Consider the following 13,563-nt stretch of genomic DNA (forward strand, 5'->3'; position numbering starts at 1 on the left):
TTCACACATAATTGCAGGCATTACTTTTTAACTTTTAACTTTAAATTCTATAAACATATATCAATAAAACCTAAAATACATTTAGATATATAGTTTTAAATGTGAAAACATACAGGATTTAATATGTGATAAATCATGTGAATTATTAAATAAATAAATAAATACATATTTGGTGACGACAATGCGGCACAGGTGTGCAGGTGCGAACGAGGGGGCGTGGCTTAACCGCCAGGTCCATGCCTTATAAATATGGCGGCGCGTTGTTCCCGACCTCTCCATGTGTTTTGTGGATGTAAGAGGTGATGAGGGTGGATGGTTAATAATAATTGGCGTGTTTGGAACAGGTTGTCTCTTTAAACGCTTCCTGATAACGCTGTAAGCTTCAGGTGAGGATCATGAGCACAGGTACGCCGTACATCGGCAGCAAAATCAGCCTCATCTCCAAGGCTCAGATCCGCTATGAGGGAATTTTATACACTATTGATACAGACAACTCCACTGTGGCTCTGGCTAAAGGTAGGCTTCCTCCCACGTGATTAAGAAATGTGGGTTCATTTTAATTAAGAAGACTTTTGCGCGTGCATGTCTCTCATGCACCTGATCCCTAGCTTTTTATTTTTTTATTTGTTTGTTTGTTGTTTGTTTGTTTTGTTTGCTGTGAGTCTTTGCAGCAGGCCTGATCAGTGAATTATTTGGGAATCGTTTGAGTTCTCATTAGTTACCAGTACGATTACTGATAATGGTAACGTGTAAATTAGTCTTTCTGGTCACGTGACCCAGCCCTGCAAGGCCTTGATTACCTGAGTAATTGCCTCCATCAGGTGTGTTTGCAGGAATAAAGTTAGGAAGTCCTGCTGTAATAAAGCCCCAAATGTATTCTAGTCTTATTTATTCTCAGGTTCTCCTGAACTAAACCCACATCTGTAGATTTTTGTTGTAAGAATTCACATCAGTCCCGCAGTTGGTTAACTCGGTGCTGTATAGGGCTGTACAGGACCATGCACACTGACTGGGCTTTAAAAGCCATCATCAGTCAAACACTAGCAATGTGCTCAATTAAGGCCTGCAGAAATAAGTCAGTGGATCAGACTATGAAGTTGTGTAGCAAGTTTATCTTGCATTAAATATTTAGGCTATGTGATGTAAGAGTTTGTGGATACAGTATTTATTCATCAGTATATTTAACTGATTGATGAAAGCTGAAAGAGTGAAATTGACTTTTTTTTTAAAAACTGCCCTGTTCCTAGGACACTTCCACTCTTTGTTTTATGTGCCACCTGGAAGCAGGTCCCAGTAATTATGTACACTGTATATAGTACTTTTTTTTTTTTTTGGTGTGTGTGTTAAAGTTTTTAAAGAATAAAAAGCTAAATTGATTTATGCAACAGTATAAAACATGATAACTGGGTTTTTAGTTTTTGGTACTGAGTGCCTGATTTTCAGTCCCAAAGCCCTTCATTAACCTTGTATGGTGCCTACATTTTAAAATGGTTTGGAAATTACAGGCAGACTAACGTTTGCTAAAATTACTTTTCAAGTATTTTAAAGATTAAAAACAAAAGACCAAGTTTTTTGTCTAATCTTTCTAAAATGATAAAATCTAGATTTTCATGCAATTTAACTAACTTGATCTTTTTTTTTTTTTTTTTTATTATAAAAGAAGTGATCCTATAGGAGTGTTGGTCTGAATTGCATTAACTGATCCAGTGATTGTGTTATTTAGGCTTCATCAATGGAGTCTTAATCACAAGGCAGATAGCGTACAGCCCTATTTTAGGTCTCGGATATAATAGTTTAAGCAAGTTAATAGACTTTATAAAAACGTAGTTGCTGTTTTGTATTTAATTCTTCTGGCTTGACTGATCAGTGAGGTCGTTTGGCACGGAGGGGCGACCTACAGACCGACCCGTACCGCCACGGGATGAGGTATTTGATTACATCATATTCAGAGGAAGTGACATCAAAGACATTACTGTCTGCGAGCCACCAAAACTACACCACGGTCTGCCTCAGGATCCTGCAATTGTTCAGGTAGAACTTATTCCTTTCTTTCCTTTCTTTTTTTTTTTGTTTAGATGAGGTTTACCTTGGCTTAACTACCTTAACGTCTTCTTTCTTGTCTTTCAGTCGTCCGTGGGCAGTTCGTCTTTACCATATGGCCCTCAGGGAGGTTACAGTCCCTACAGGAGCATGATGCCACCTTATAACCCACTCGCTGCCAGCTCTCTGCTCAATCAGCAGTATGCTGCTGCACTCAGCCTAGGTGAGGAAATGAGAACTTTCTATAGATCGATGTTCCCGTTTCCACAAAGTGGACACTGTGCAATTAATACAACATGCTATGTTGGAAAACACCAGTTGTACAGAGTAAGTATATAAATGTGTGCATAATTAAGGAATAAAACACTTGTGGACATGCTGTTATAGGGGAAGAAAAAAAAAAAAAAATCAATGGCCAAGACAACGCTTCCTGAAGTTGATAATTTTCCTTTATTTATACCCGTTATGCCACAGCAATTTGCCAAAGTTAACAACTCATTCATTTAAAGAATGACACATTTTTATGCATTTATAGTTGCATTTTTATCCATTTGTAGTTGCATTTATCCATTGATAGTCAGGTCCATAAGTATTTGAACAGTGACAATTTTTGTGATTTTTGTCTCTGTATACTATCACAGTGGATGTGTAATGAAGCAATCGAGATGTGTGGACTTGCAGCTTTAATTCAGTGGGTTTAGGAATTACAGCCATTTTTTTTACATAGTAGCTCCATTTTCACAGGCTCAAAAGTAATTGGACAATTGACTAAGTGGTTTCATGGACAGGTGTGGTCTGTTTCCTCATTATTTCATAACTAAGAAGATAAAGCATCTGGCATTGATTCGAAGCCTTGAATTTGCGCTTTGGTAGCTGCTCATGGGAACTCTCACTGTGGTCTAAGGAGGTGTTGATGCAAGTTAAGGAGCACACCATTAGGGTGAAAATGAAACATTTCTATTGGAGAGAGAAATGTTAGGAGTGGCCAAATGAACAATTTTGTACGTTCTTAAAAAGAAGAAATGAACCTAGCAGCACCAAAAGGCATGGAAGAAGGAAGGAATACAACTAAAGTGGATGATTGCAGAATTTTTTTCCTTGTTGAAGAAAAACCCCTTCAACATCTAGCCAAGTCAAGAACACTCAGGAGGTAGGCATATCACTCAGTCTACAATCAAGATGTGCTTTTTTGAATGTAAATAGGTTTCACCTCCAGATTAAAACCACTGGTAACACTCAGAACAAAAAGGCCAGATTAGACTTTGCTTTTTTAAGATTAAATTGTACCAGAATGAGGAAGAGAAGAGTGGAGAAGAAAAGGAAGGGCTTGCATTCCAAAGCCTACCACAGCCTCTGCTGAATGTGGCGGAAGTGTTGATGGCAGGGGCATGTATGGCTACCAATGGAACTGGGTCACTGGTGTTTATTGATGTGACTGCTGTAAGAAGTAGCAGGATGAATTCTGAAGTGTATAGAGCTATACTTTCTGCTCAGATTTAGTCAAATGCTGCAAAACTGATAGGACAGCGCTTCACAGTACAGATGGATAATGACCCAAAATATTACTGCAAAAGCAACCCAAGTGCTTAAGGCAAAGAAATTAAATGTTCTTAAATGTCTGACCTCAACCCAATTGAGTATGCTTTTCACTTAAAGAGAAAACTGAAGGCAGAAAGACCCACAAACAAGCAGAAGTTGACTGCAGTAAAGGCCTGGCAAAGCATCGCAAGGGAGGAAACTTGGCCTCTGATGTCCATGGGTTCCAGATTTCAGGCAGTCATTGACAATTAAAAATAATTCAAATATTTGATTGTTGGTTTGTCCGATTACTTTTGTGCCTGTGAAAATGGAGAAACCTTGCTGTGTCAGGAAAACCTAATTATAGCTTTACCTCAGAGTAAAGCTCCAACACTGGAGGCTCCTTAACCATATCAACAATTAGACACATTAAAAAAAAAAAAAAAAATCCATTCATGTGGTGCATCTGCCATCCAAGTTGCTGGCTGATCATATTAGAATGAGCATGTGATACAAACCTGTGGATTGCAGTTGTGCTACTGTCAGAGCTGCTGTTACAGAAAATTAATCGGTGCTTTCTGACCAAGAATTCAACGGCACTCTAGTTTAAATACTTCTGAGCATGTTGCGTTATAAAATATTTGGCTTGTGCCTCTAGTGTAAAATTAAGTCTAGTGTAAGTTAGGTTTTCAGATATCAGTGGTAGTACTAATCACACAGAAGTTTGTAATTATGCTTTGTGCAAATTCTCATTGTGTGCAGGAGCCGGACTGCATGGCCCTCTGAGAAGAGGTCCCATGGTCGAGCAGGCTGTCCAGACAGTGCCTGCTGAAAAACCAGCTCCGAAAAAAGGCTTGGCATCACAGCAGCAGGGCCGTGAGAGCGGCAGGGTGCAGCGAGGCAGAGGAAGTCCTCAAACAGAGAGGAGCGCCACGTCTGGGAGTAAGAGCTCCACTGAAATCAACACTGACTTCTAGCATGGAAGAATTTCAGAATCCAGAACTCGACTTGGTGTTCAAATGATCTGTTTTCAATCAGGGCCTCCTAGTTATACCCCACATCGCTACTGTTTACTGTATTAGGGAATGTGTGCAGTGTGAAAGTTTGCATCCTCATAGATTTTGAGTGGGGGACAATAGCATGTAACAGCTTGAAAGAGAATATAGAAAATGGGGAAATCAGTGGGATGCTATCTGAGAATTAACTCCTGTGTTAGCAATGATCTCAGTCTTGAGTTGTAACAGGTTTTATCTGAAGGCAGATTTAATGCCCCGGTGGTGGGTGGGGTTTTTTTTTTTTTTTTTGTTAAATAAACCTCATCTCTAGTTACTGCATCATTAGCATGTGGATGGCAATTGATGAAAGTGAATGTTTCAGGTATTTATAAGATGTAGGTCCTTCTTGCATCCAATGCACATGCATTCCCAGTTTGGTGTGAACGTCGCTGCACTGCCACTTCCAGAAAGCGGCTGTGGTAATCTCTATGGCCTTTTGAGCCCTTTTTACACCAGAAGCCAGAAGACATACACACTGACCTATTTGCCGTGCCTTTCAATTTACACCGGATGGAATGTTGGGCATGCGCATCAGTGAAGCATTATTTCTATCATTTAGTTAATTATAACATGGACAGATGCATGCAGTTAAAGCTTCAATTATAGAGCTGTTTTGAGTGAACATTCTTTTTCCAAGTACCTGTAAATGTGAGTTTCTATTTGGTACGTCACTGCAAATCTGGTCTTAAATTACACTGAAATTAAATTTAACTTGACAAAACCCTTAGACCACCTGTGGAGGATATCGGAGGATAAGGCTCTGACGAGGCATGTCCATGAGTAACCCAAACACTTCCAAAATTTCTTATATAACATACTTATCAGGTGTTAAACATTAGGTGTAAGGAGAAATTATAAAGCATATAATGAAGATTTTTAATTCTCCAAGATATTGTGACTTTAATTTAAAGAAGATTCTCAAATGAGTGAACATTTAGGTTCTAGTACAAATAAAGCATTACTGCTACAGTTTACTCAGTAGCTGTTCAATCTCATACTCTCTGGCTATAAGTTTATGTACATTTCCGTGTTGGTCCCTTCCAGTTATTGGTTTGATTTGTGTTGTATATTGGAATCAGTGATTGAGGGTTTTTTGTTTTTTTTTTTGGTAGATGCTCAGCAAGGAGATGTACAAGGGCAAAATCAAGCTAATGATGAGAACAGACCACCGCAGAGGAGGAGACAAGGTATCTTCCAAATTCTTGACCTCATGAAAAGGCTATTAACCTTGAGGTTTAAGGTACATGTGACATGAAAAAGGGTAACATGGCTTGTATCAAAACCCAAGAACAAAATTGAAAAATTGCTTTCCACTATTAGAAACATTTTTTGAAACATTAACCAGTTTTTAAGCTTTGTTTAGACAGAACAACATTGAGCAGTTAAAGGTGGTTTGGTTGCTGATTTTAGCGCATTCGATTTTTTTTGTTTTGTTTTGTTTTTTGTTTTTTGGGTTTTTTTTTTAATGGATTAAAAACATTTTATTAAAAAAAAAAAAAATTTTTTTTGGTTTTGACTGCTAGGTATCCCATTTCCCCGCAGGCAATCGCCGATCCCGGAATCGCAACCGAGGTCAGATTATCGTAGCCAACACAAAGCCCACTACCCTTCAGTTCGAGTCGGACTTTGATTTTGAAACGGCTAATGCGCAGTTCAACAAGGACGATCTCATCAAGGAGGTTCAAGGCAACTCTGAAGTCAAAGGTTAATGAAGCAGCTGTTGATTAGAGAGGTTTTCATCTTGATTACTCTGCTGTTGAATCTTTTCTTGTATACTTTCCTACAGATAAAGAGGAGAAAGAGAAATCGGACTCTGGTGTGGAGACTCAGAACAGTGAGGGAGCAGCAGATGAGGAGCCGTTTGGCCCAAAGTGTTTCTACAACAAGGCCAAAAGCTTCTTTGACAACATCTCTTCTGAGCTCAAATCAAGGTATTTCAAACTGGTTGCACTTTTTTTCTGTCCTCTGAGATGACTTGGGACTGTACATTAATTACAGCAGTGCTCAGTTTGCCATTCTTCGTAGGCCAGATTCACTAATTGTTATCCTTTCAAATGGGCCATTTTGCTCTTTGAACACCTGAGAAACAGGTTAGTCTAGCTTGTTTGAGAACAGTTTGGAGATGTGAACCCATGATCAGCGAGTCAACAATGATGTGAATGTTATGGAAGACTGGAGGGGGGCCTTTATTTATTTATTTTTCCTGGCATAGTGTTGTACAGTACTTTAATATCCTCTTTGTATGTAGTCACATTATGGTGGTCAATTCTCATGAATTTCAATTGCTAACACTTTTTCAATTGCTAAGACGTACGACATGGGCGGAGGAGCGCAAGCTGAACGTGGAGACGTTTGGAGTTCCTGGTCGCTTCCTGAGAGGCCGTGGGTTTCGTGGTGGGTTCAGAGGGAGGAGAGGAAGAGGGATGAATCAGCGTGTCTCTGCTCAACCAGCCGTTGGGAGCGGTAGAGTGTGATGATGGGTAAGTAAGAGAAAATGCAGCACTTGAATAAAGGAGTAGTTTCTTAACCCCCTCCTGAATTTCCTGTTTATCCTAAAGAAATCAGCTTTATTATAAACCCCCCCCTCATAAAGCTCACATGTATAACGTGTGGCATTATTTGAATAGGGCTTGAGTCAATGAAGTAATGTTACCTTTAAAGGTGAAAAAGTTGCAAGCAGACCCCAAATTTCATCTCCCAAGACATGTTTGATGTCTGGCATTTACTTCTACAACCAAAGTTTGCTTTTTGTGACGCACTGTGGGGTTTTTTTGGTCTTAACCTAGAGAGGAGGGAAAAACATGTCACAACTTTAAATGAAACTGCAAGTGGAATAGTATTAAAAGAACAGCATTTAGTAAATGAATTGTAATCATTGGTGTAATTGCTGTGATGAGAGGAATAAATGTTCTATTTTAGGGAAATTGGTGGTAACGGTGTGGTGATAGTTACTATCTTTGATTACTTTCCTGTAGCAACATGACATGGAATATTCTGTTCCTTACGTATTTTATGTAAATTGTTGTTTTTTTCTTTGCTCTCTTGCAGATGTAGATTTCAAGTAGCCACCAAGTGGTTTTGTAAATACATTTCTCCTCCCTTTTTTCTTTATAATAAAATTTCATAATTTCAGTTGGGGTCCTGCACTTTAACTGTTATTAAATGAAAACAGATTTTTTATTTGCTTGTCCAAAGGCTTTGTTTTTTTGTTTTTGTTGCTATTGCTGCTTTATCACTAGTGAATGTGTTTATAAAAAAATACTGTTTGCACAAAATGAAATGCACATTAACTTGATCTGTCAACATTTGATTCTAAGTAAAGCACTTTTATTTATGCTTTATGATGGAAATGATATTGGATTTGCAGAATGTAGAGTTGATTATCAATGTCAGCCTTTGGCATTTGCTCCCCAAACATTGATTTAAGAGGCTTTTTGTTTCATTTATTTGGTTTTTGCATATGAATTAACTGGGGACTTTGTACAAAAAGAGAACCATTGTTAATAAAATGGAAAATGGCTGATAAACCTGGCCCTTTAGTGCATTAATTCATTGTTGCCTAAAATTTGTTTGCTGCTGGATTGTTCAGGATGTTGTGGCAGTTGCAGCTTTCTTTTTCTTCTCTGCTTCCTCCTTTTCTTTCTCCAGTGCAGATACGATCTTCTCCACCTCTTCAGGGTCCAAAATCTACAGCACAGAAATGCAAAGTTAGAAAAATGACCTTGTGTAATGGGAGGATTTGTTTGTAGTTGCTCGTAACCGACCTTCATGGTTTCACCGCGCTTCATTGTGGCCAGTTCAATATTTTTCCCACCAGTTTGCACCACCTGAAAATGACGAGTTCAGATGTTTAATTATTTAACTTTAGCATGGTCAACCAATACCACAATACTCCTTTACTACTTATTCAAATGACTGCATTGCTAAAAATTTTTCCTTAATCTAAAACACTTGTCTGCCATGTTTGTTGAGATTCAGTATACTGCTGACCTGGTGAACCGAATGATTAACTCCCCAAAATGTATGCTTATTCCTTCTCATATGGAATCGGAAGTGGAGAATGTGACTTCCCATATGATGTAAATTAATTTCGTAAATGATGGTTAACAAAGCACAATTAAAATTATGAAGTATAGTGAGGTGCCATCTTGGTCAATAACCAGCACAATGCTGTATCAAGTGTAGTTTGATACTCGATAGTTTCGGTACCTCGAGAAGCGCTCTGACGGCCAGTTTTAGTGCTAATTCGTCTGACTCCATGTCTTCCTCTTTGTAGTTCTTCTCCAGGAATTCACGAACAGTTTTTGCTGATCTCCCGATGGCATTTGCCTGCACATAATAGATCATGTCATATTGCAGTGAAGGCCAAAAATACTCTCTATAAATTTTTACATGTTTGTTTAGTCAGTTCATACAACTAAGGAGGGATAACTATCCAGCCCAAAATTACTGCCATATTAGTGGTTAATGTGGCCCACCTCTATACTGCAACATTGCTGAATTCTCAATTCTGATTGGTCAGTTTTCTTTAGCCACACCTCTGACAACTGATATGCAGCTACAGTATTAACATTAATGCACTCATTCTGTTATCGTTACTATAGTAACAGAATTCACAGGGACTTGTATTGTGGATGCTCCACATGTCATGTAATTGTTATGACGTTTGACGTTGTTATGAAGATGTTTTAGTATTTTTGAAAGGCGTCTCCAGTGTCACTGCATTGTAACGGTCAGAGGTAAAGCTGTTTTAAGTTTTCCAATATCTTCAGGACAGAGCAGTTTACACATTTCAGTTTCTCCTTGATGAAAGCCTGCTTTTTTTTTTTTTTTTTTTTTTTTTTTTCCCCCCCCTCTCCTGCTTATTGTGTGTGAGGGGGGAAAAACAAAGGCTGGTGAGGGAATGACCGTTTATAGCTGCTATAACATAAGCGATAAGAACTAACTTGTTTTGCCTACATTCCACACCATAAAATGTAGCTATAAATGGATAAAGTATGTCATTAAAAAAAACATTGTAACTGTTTGCAATTTGCTGTAGTATGAGGGATAACAACTTGTCGGGATGTGCTGCTATTGGAAAATAAGCAACTTTGTGGTGTTGACAGTAACTCCTCTTCATGACACCCCCCAGTCACTGATTACTTTCCTATAACAGCACTCTCCCAAATGTTTTACTCCTTGAGTGTAAGTTGTTCAGTGAGGGGAAGATGTTACAATACTGTTTAATGTGGACTTGTTAAGCATACTTACTGTAGCTTATCAGAACAAATTGTAGAAAAAACCTTTCTCTGACTTACATTTATGGCATTTGGTAGACGCCCTTATCCAGAGCGACTTACAATTATCTCATTTATACAACGGAGCAGTTGAGGGTTAAGGGCCTTGCTCAAGGGCCCAGCAGTGGCAGCTTGGTAGTGCTGGGATTTGAACTCTCAACCTTCCACTCAGAAGGCCAATGTCTTAACCACTGAGCTACCACTTCCCTTACTTACACCTATTTATAAAAAACTATATTTATAAGGCGACTTTTTTTTTTTCTCGATTAAAATTTTTTTTTTATTATTTTTTCATTCTGCAACATAGTGTTAGCAGTGTACATCACTGAAACAGAAGTCAACATCCCTACCTTCCAGGCATGGTACGTTCCAGAAGGGTCCGTCTGATACAGATTGGGCGTACCATCAAAATCGAAGCCCACGATGAGGGAGGAAATCCCAAAAGGCCTTCGTCCGTTACTCTGCGTGTAACGCTGCATAAAAAATACATGCATAGATGAAGTGAAATCACTGCAGTAGTGCAGCATGATTTATGTGTAAAGGCAGAGGTGTTACCTGTTTCATGTTGGAGATGTAGCGGGTGATGTACTCCACAGTGACGGGATCCTCTACAGTCAGTCTGTGGCTTTGACACTCCACTCGAGCTCTGTTGATCACAATCCTTGCGTCTGCGGTCAGGCCTGTAGATCAGAGGAACCAGGAAAAATGTGTAGGGTATATCTGATTTACTTAAAATATATACATACAGTATGGGCTAATTTAAACAAGACATTTTTAAGACTTTAAATAACCAATCTATTTTCTTAGGACAAATTTACTTTAAAGGTTTGATTTCACTCATTTTCAATGCCAGACTAAGCTAATTAACCACAAGCATTTTTTTCATAAACTTTGTTGCCCATCTTTCTTTCTTTTTTTCCCCAATATTTTAATTTCATTTATGTGGTTTAGGTTCTTATCTACTTTGCAATTTTGCAACTACATTTTAATTTTTTTGCAGGACCAACCTTAATCCTGTTCAGTAGCCAACAGATGACTTGACAGGCCATTTAATTTGATGGATATAAAAGAAGGATTAATGACTATTGAGTTTACCTTTTCTGGACATCATTTTAGCACTAGTAATGCACACATCTGTGTTATGTGACATCGAGCTGGCATGCAACTAATATTTAAATGGCATGTTATGTTAACATCAATTAGTATCTATTTGGAAGTGCTATTAAATTCTACAGAGATGTCAAAATGGAAAATATTTAAATTATAACATAAGGTTTGCTTACCAGCAAATGCCATGAAGACGTTGTCATCCAGAGCGCAGATTTTTCGCACTGTCCTGTCATCCTGAAGCATGGCCGCTGATTTCTTCTCAACCCCGAGCACAACGATGTTTTTGCCTCTCACCCCCACCTGCAAGTTCAAGGTCTTGATAATTATACGCACATAGAGGCAGGGGGCACTGTACAAAGAATTTCTTACAAATTTGTCCCTTGGTGTCATACTAAAGTTCTATAATAGCCTAAATATGAGTATATAATTAAATATTTTATATTAAATATAGATTTAAAATGAAAAAAGAAGGCAATTCATGCTTTTACTTGGGCTCTATAGTGTGTAATTTTGCTGCTTTAATTTTTTCAACAATTTAATCTCAGAAAGGTGTTTAATTCAACCCACACTAAGTAGTTATAGTTATACCACAACATTGACCAAAATGCTATTAATAAAGTAAATTAAAAAAATCAATAATAATAATAATTTATAATAAATAAATTTATGGACATTACATTAAAATCAGTTGCCTTAGAAATACAATTTGTATCATATTAAAAGTGCTTTTACTCATTTAAAATTAAAACTGCAGTTGGATTCAGGTTAATTTTTTTTTTTTTTAAAGATATATACACTTTCACTGTATTGTCTTATTTTCCTTTTATTCTCCTAATTTTAAAGTGTGTAACAGTTCCTGGAAACTATTACATGCATTTTCATTATATGTATCATGAAATAAGTATTTTTGATTTATATTTATGCCTATGCATAATCTAAACTCATTCAGTGTATGTGGTTGGGGAATTAGGCTTGTAACTCTAATAATAATAACTATAACAAATTTGCTAGTGCTGATTTATAATGTGATAGATAGATAGATAGATAGATAGATCACAGACTGCACTTTAAAACCCACAGTTTTAGGGAACCAAAATAGTTCTTCTATGGTATCACTCTATTTCTACTTTGAATAGATTCCTTTTTTTTTTTTCCAGAGGCTCATTAATTAATTAATAGTTTCAGTCCTGGTGTATGAGAGCTGGCAGAGGCACATGTCATGTCAGTGGAGTCAGTTCCAACACTGATCTCTATCTAAACAACACACTGAATCGAAGATGACTTGACAAAAATACATGATAAAAAGATTTCTGCACAGTTTAGCCTACTGACTATAAGCTCCAAAGCCCTGATTAAGACCTTACAGACACTACAGAGAGCCTCACAGTATAGTACTCTTGATTTCGCCATTAGCTGTGGAAATTGAGGCTAATTTCTCGGCTTTGTGCGTGGGTTTGTCTCATTGTGTGCTGTACTCACTGCAGTTGAACCCTTCTTCACCGCCTCCTGAGCATATTCCACCTGAAACAGGTGTCCGTCTGGAGAAAACACAGTAATGGCCCTGTCGTAGCTCATTCTTTCTTTATACACAGATCTAAACCTTGTCTTGATTTATTTACACCAGATTGCCGCTGCTTTGCGCTTCTCCTTTTAAAAGTAAAAGTGAAACTAGTCTTACTGAAGCCTAGAACAAAATTCACAGCGCCTCCTTGCGACTCTGAGGCGTAATTGCACTTGAAAAGCTGCTGTGATTGGTCAGCGGCTGAGAAAGGAGCTTCCTTATTGGGCTAAGACAGAGCGTCATCTGCGTGGTCATCTTGAAGGCGTCAACTTTTAACTTTTAACTTCGGAAAAAACTTCCTTTGAAATTGATTATTTCGCCGCATTTGGATGTAAGAAACAACGAGACCTCAAAGGAAGACACACCCGAAGCTCTGAAATGCTTTCCAGTATATAGTCATTTCTTATTTCCCTGAAATGGCTTGAGGTGTGAGAGATAAGATTAAATAAATAAATAAATAAATAATAAATCCGCAGGCTAACAACAACAACAACAACAACAACAACAATAATAATAATAATAATAATAATAATAATAAATAAACTACTACTACTACTACTAATAATAATAATAATAGCTATTATACATATATAAGTATTATTATTTCTCTCCCTCTCTTCATCTCTGTGCCTGCATGTCCCTTCAACATTTTAAAACTCAACTAAAACTTGCACTTGCTCACATCCAATGTTTCTTGCAGTCTTATTGTGCCCCTTATTCTTTAGTCTGCTAAGTTATGTCATAGTTTTATATACACATGAGTCCCCCCCCCCCCCCCCCCCCCTTTTATTCTCATTTTTATCCCCTCTGTTTATTATTGTTATATTCGGAATGCAAATTTTAAATATTTTTAACTTACTTCTATGGCTGTATGATTTTTTTTTGTATTTTTTTCTGTACAGTGTACAATATCCATGGGTACCATGAAAGACGCTTATAAATAAATAAATTATTATTATAATAATTATTATTATTATTATTATTAGCAGCGTCAGAACCT

At 37.6% G+C, this 13,563-nt stretch overlaps 2 protein-coding genes across 3 annotated transcripts; one reads left to right on the forward strand and one right to left on the reverse strand.

Moving 5' to 3' along the window:
* The first annotated feature begins 249 nt into the window (after positions 1 to 249).
* Positions 250 to 8,140, forward strand: lsm14b (LSM family member 14B). Of its 2 annotated transcripts, none has more exons than XM_026944949.3 (9): positions 250 to 516; positions 1,868 to 2,031; positions 2,128 to 2,263; positions 4,321 to 4,500; positions 5,726 to 5,800; positions 6,156 to 6,317; positions 6,400 to 6,544; positions 6,922 to 7,093; positions 7,662 to 8,140. In XM_026944949.3, the coding sequence occupies exons 1-8, from the start codon at positions 396 to 398 to the stop codon at positions 7,085 to 7,087; spliced, it is 1,149 nt and encodes a 382-aa protein (XP_026800750.1). In that variant the 5' UTR covers positions 250 to 395; the 3' UTR covers positions 7,088 to 7,093; positions 7,662 to 8,140. The 2 variants fall into 2 exon arrangements, with proteins under 2 accessions (XP_026800750.1, XP_034168084.1); XM_034312193.2 differs by having other exon boundaries at positions 6,922 to 7,089; positions 7,661 to 8,140.
* LOC113545535 (proteasome 20S subunit alpha 7) lies at positions 7,919 to 12,682 on the reverse strand. The gene is made up of 7 exons (XM_026944924.3): positions 12,482 to 12,682; positions 11,176 to 11,302; positions 10,448 to 10,572; positions 10,243 to 10,365; positions 8,823 to 8,942; positions 8,378 to 8,440; positions 7,919 to 8,300 (listed from the first exon to the last, which is right to left on the reverse strand). The coding sequence occupies exons 1-7, from the start codon at positions 12,575 to 12,577 to the stop codon at positions 8,199 to 8,201; spliced, it is 756 nt and encodes a 251-aa protein (XP_026800725.1). The 5' UTR covers positions 12,578 to 12,682; the 3' UTR covers positions 7,919 to 8,198.
* Positions 12,683 to 13,563: the final 881 nt, after the last annotated feature.

Source organism: Pangasianodon hypophthalmus, chromosome 16 (assembly GCF_027358585.1).
Source record: "Pangasianodon hypophthalmus isolate fPanHyp1 chromosome 16, fPanHyp1.pri, whole genome shotgun sequence".
Taxonomy (NCBI): Eukaryota; Metazoa; Chordata; class Actinopteri; order Siluriformes; family Pangasiidae; genus Pangasianodon; species Pangasianodon hypophthalmus.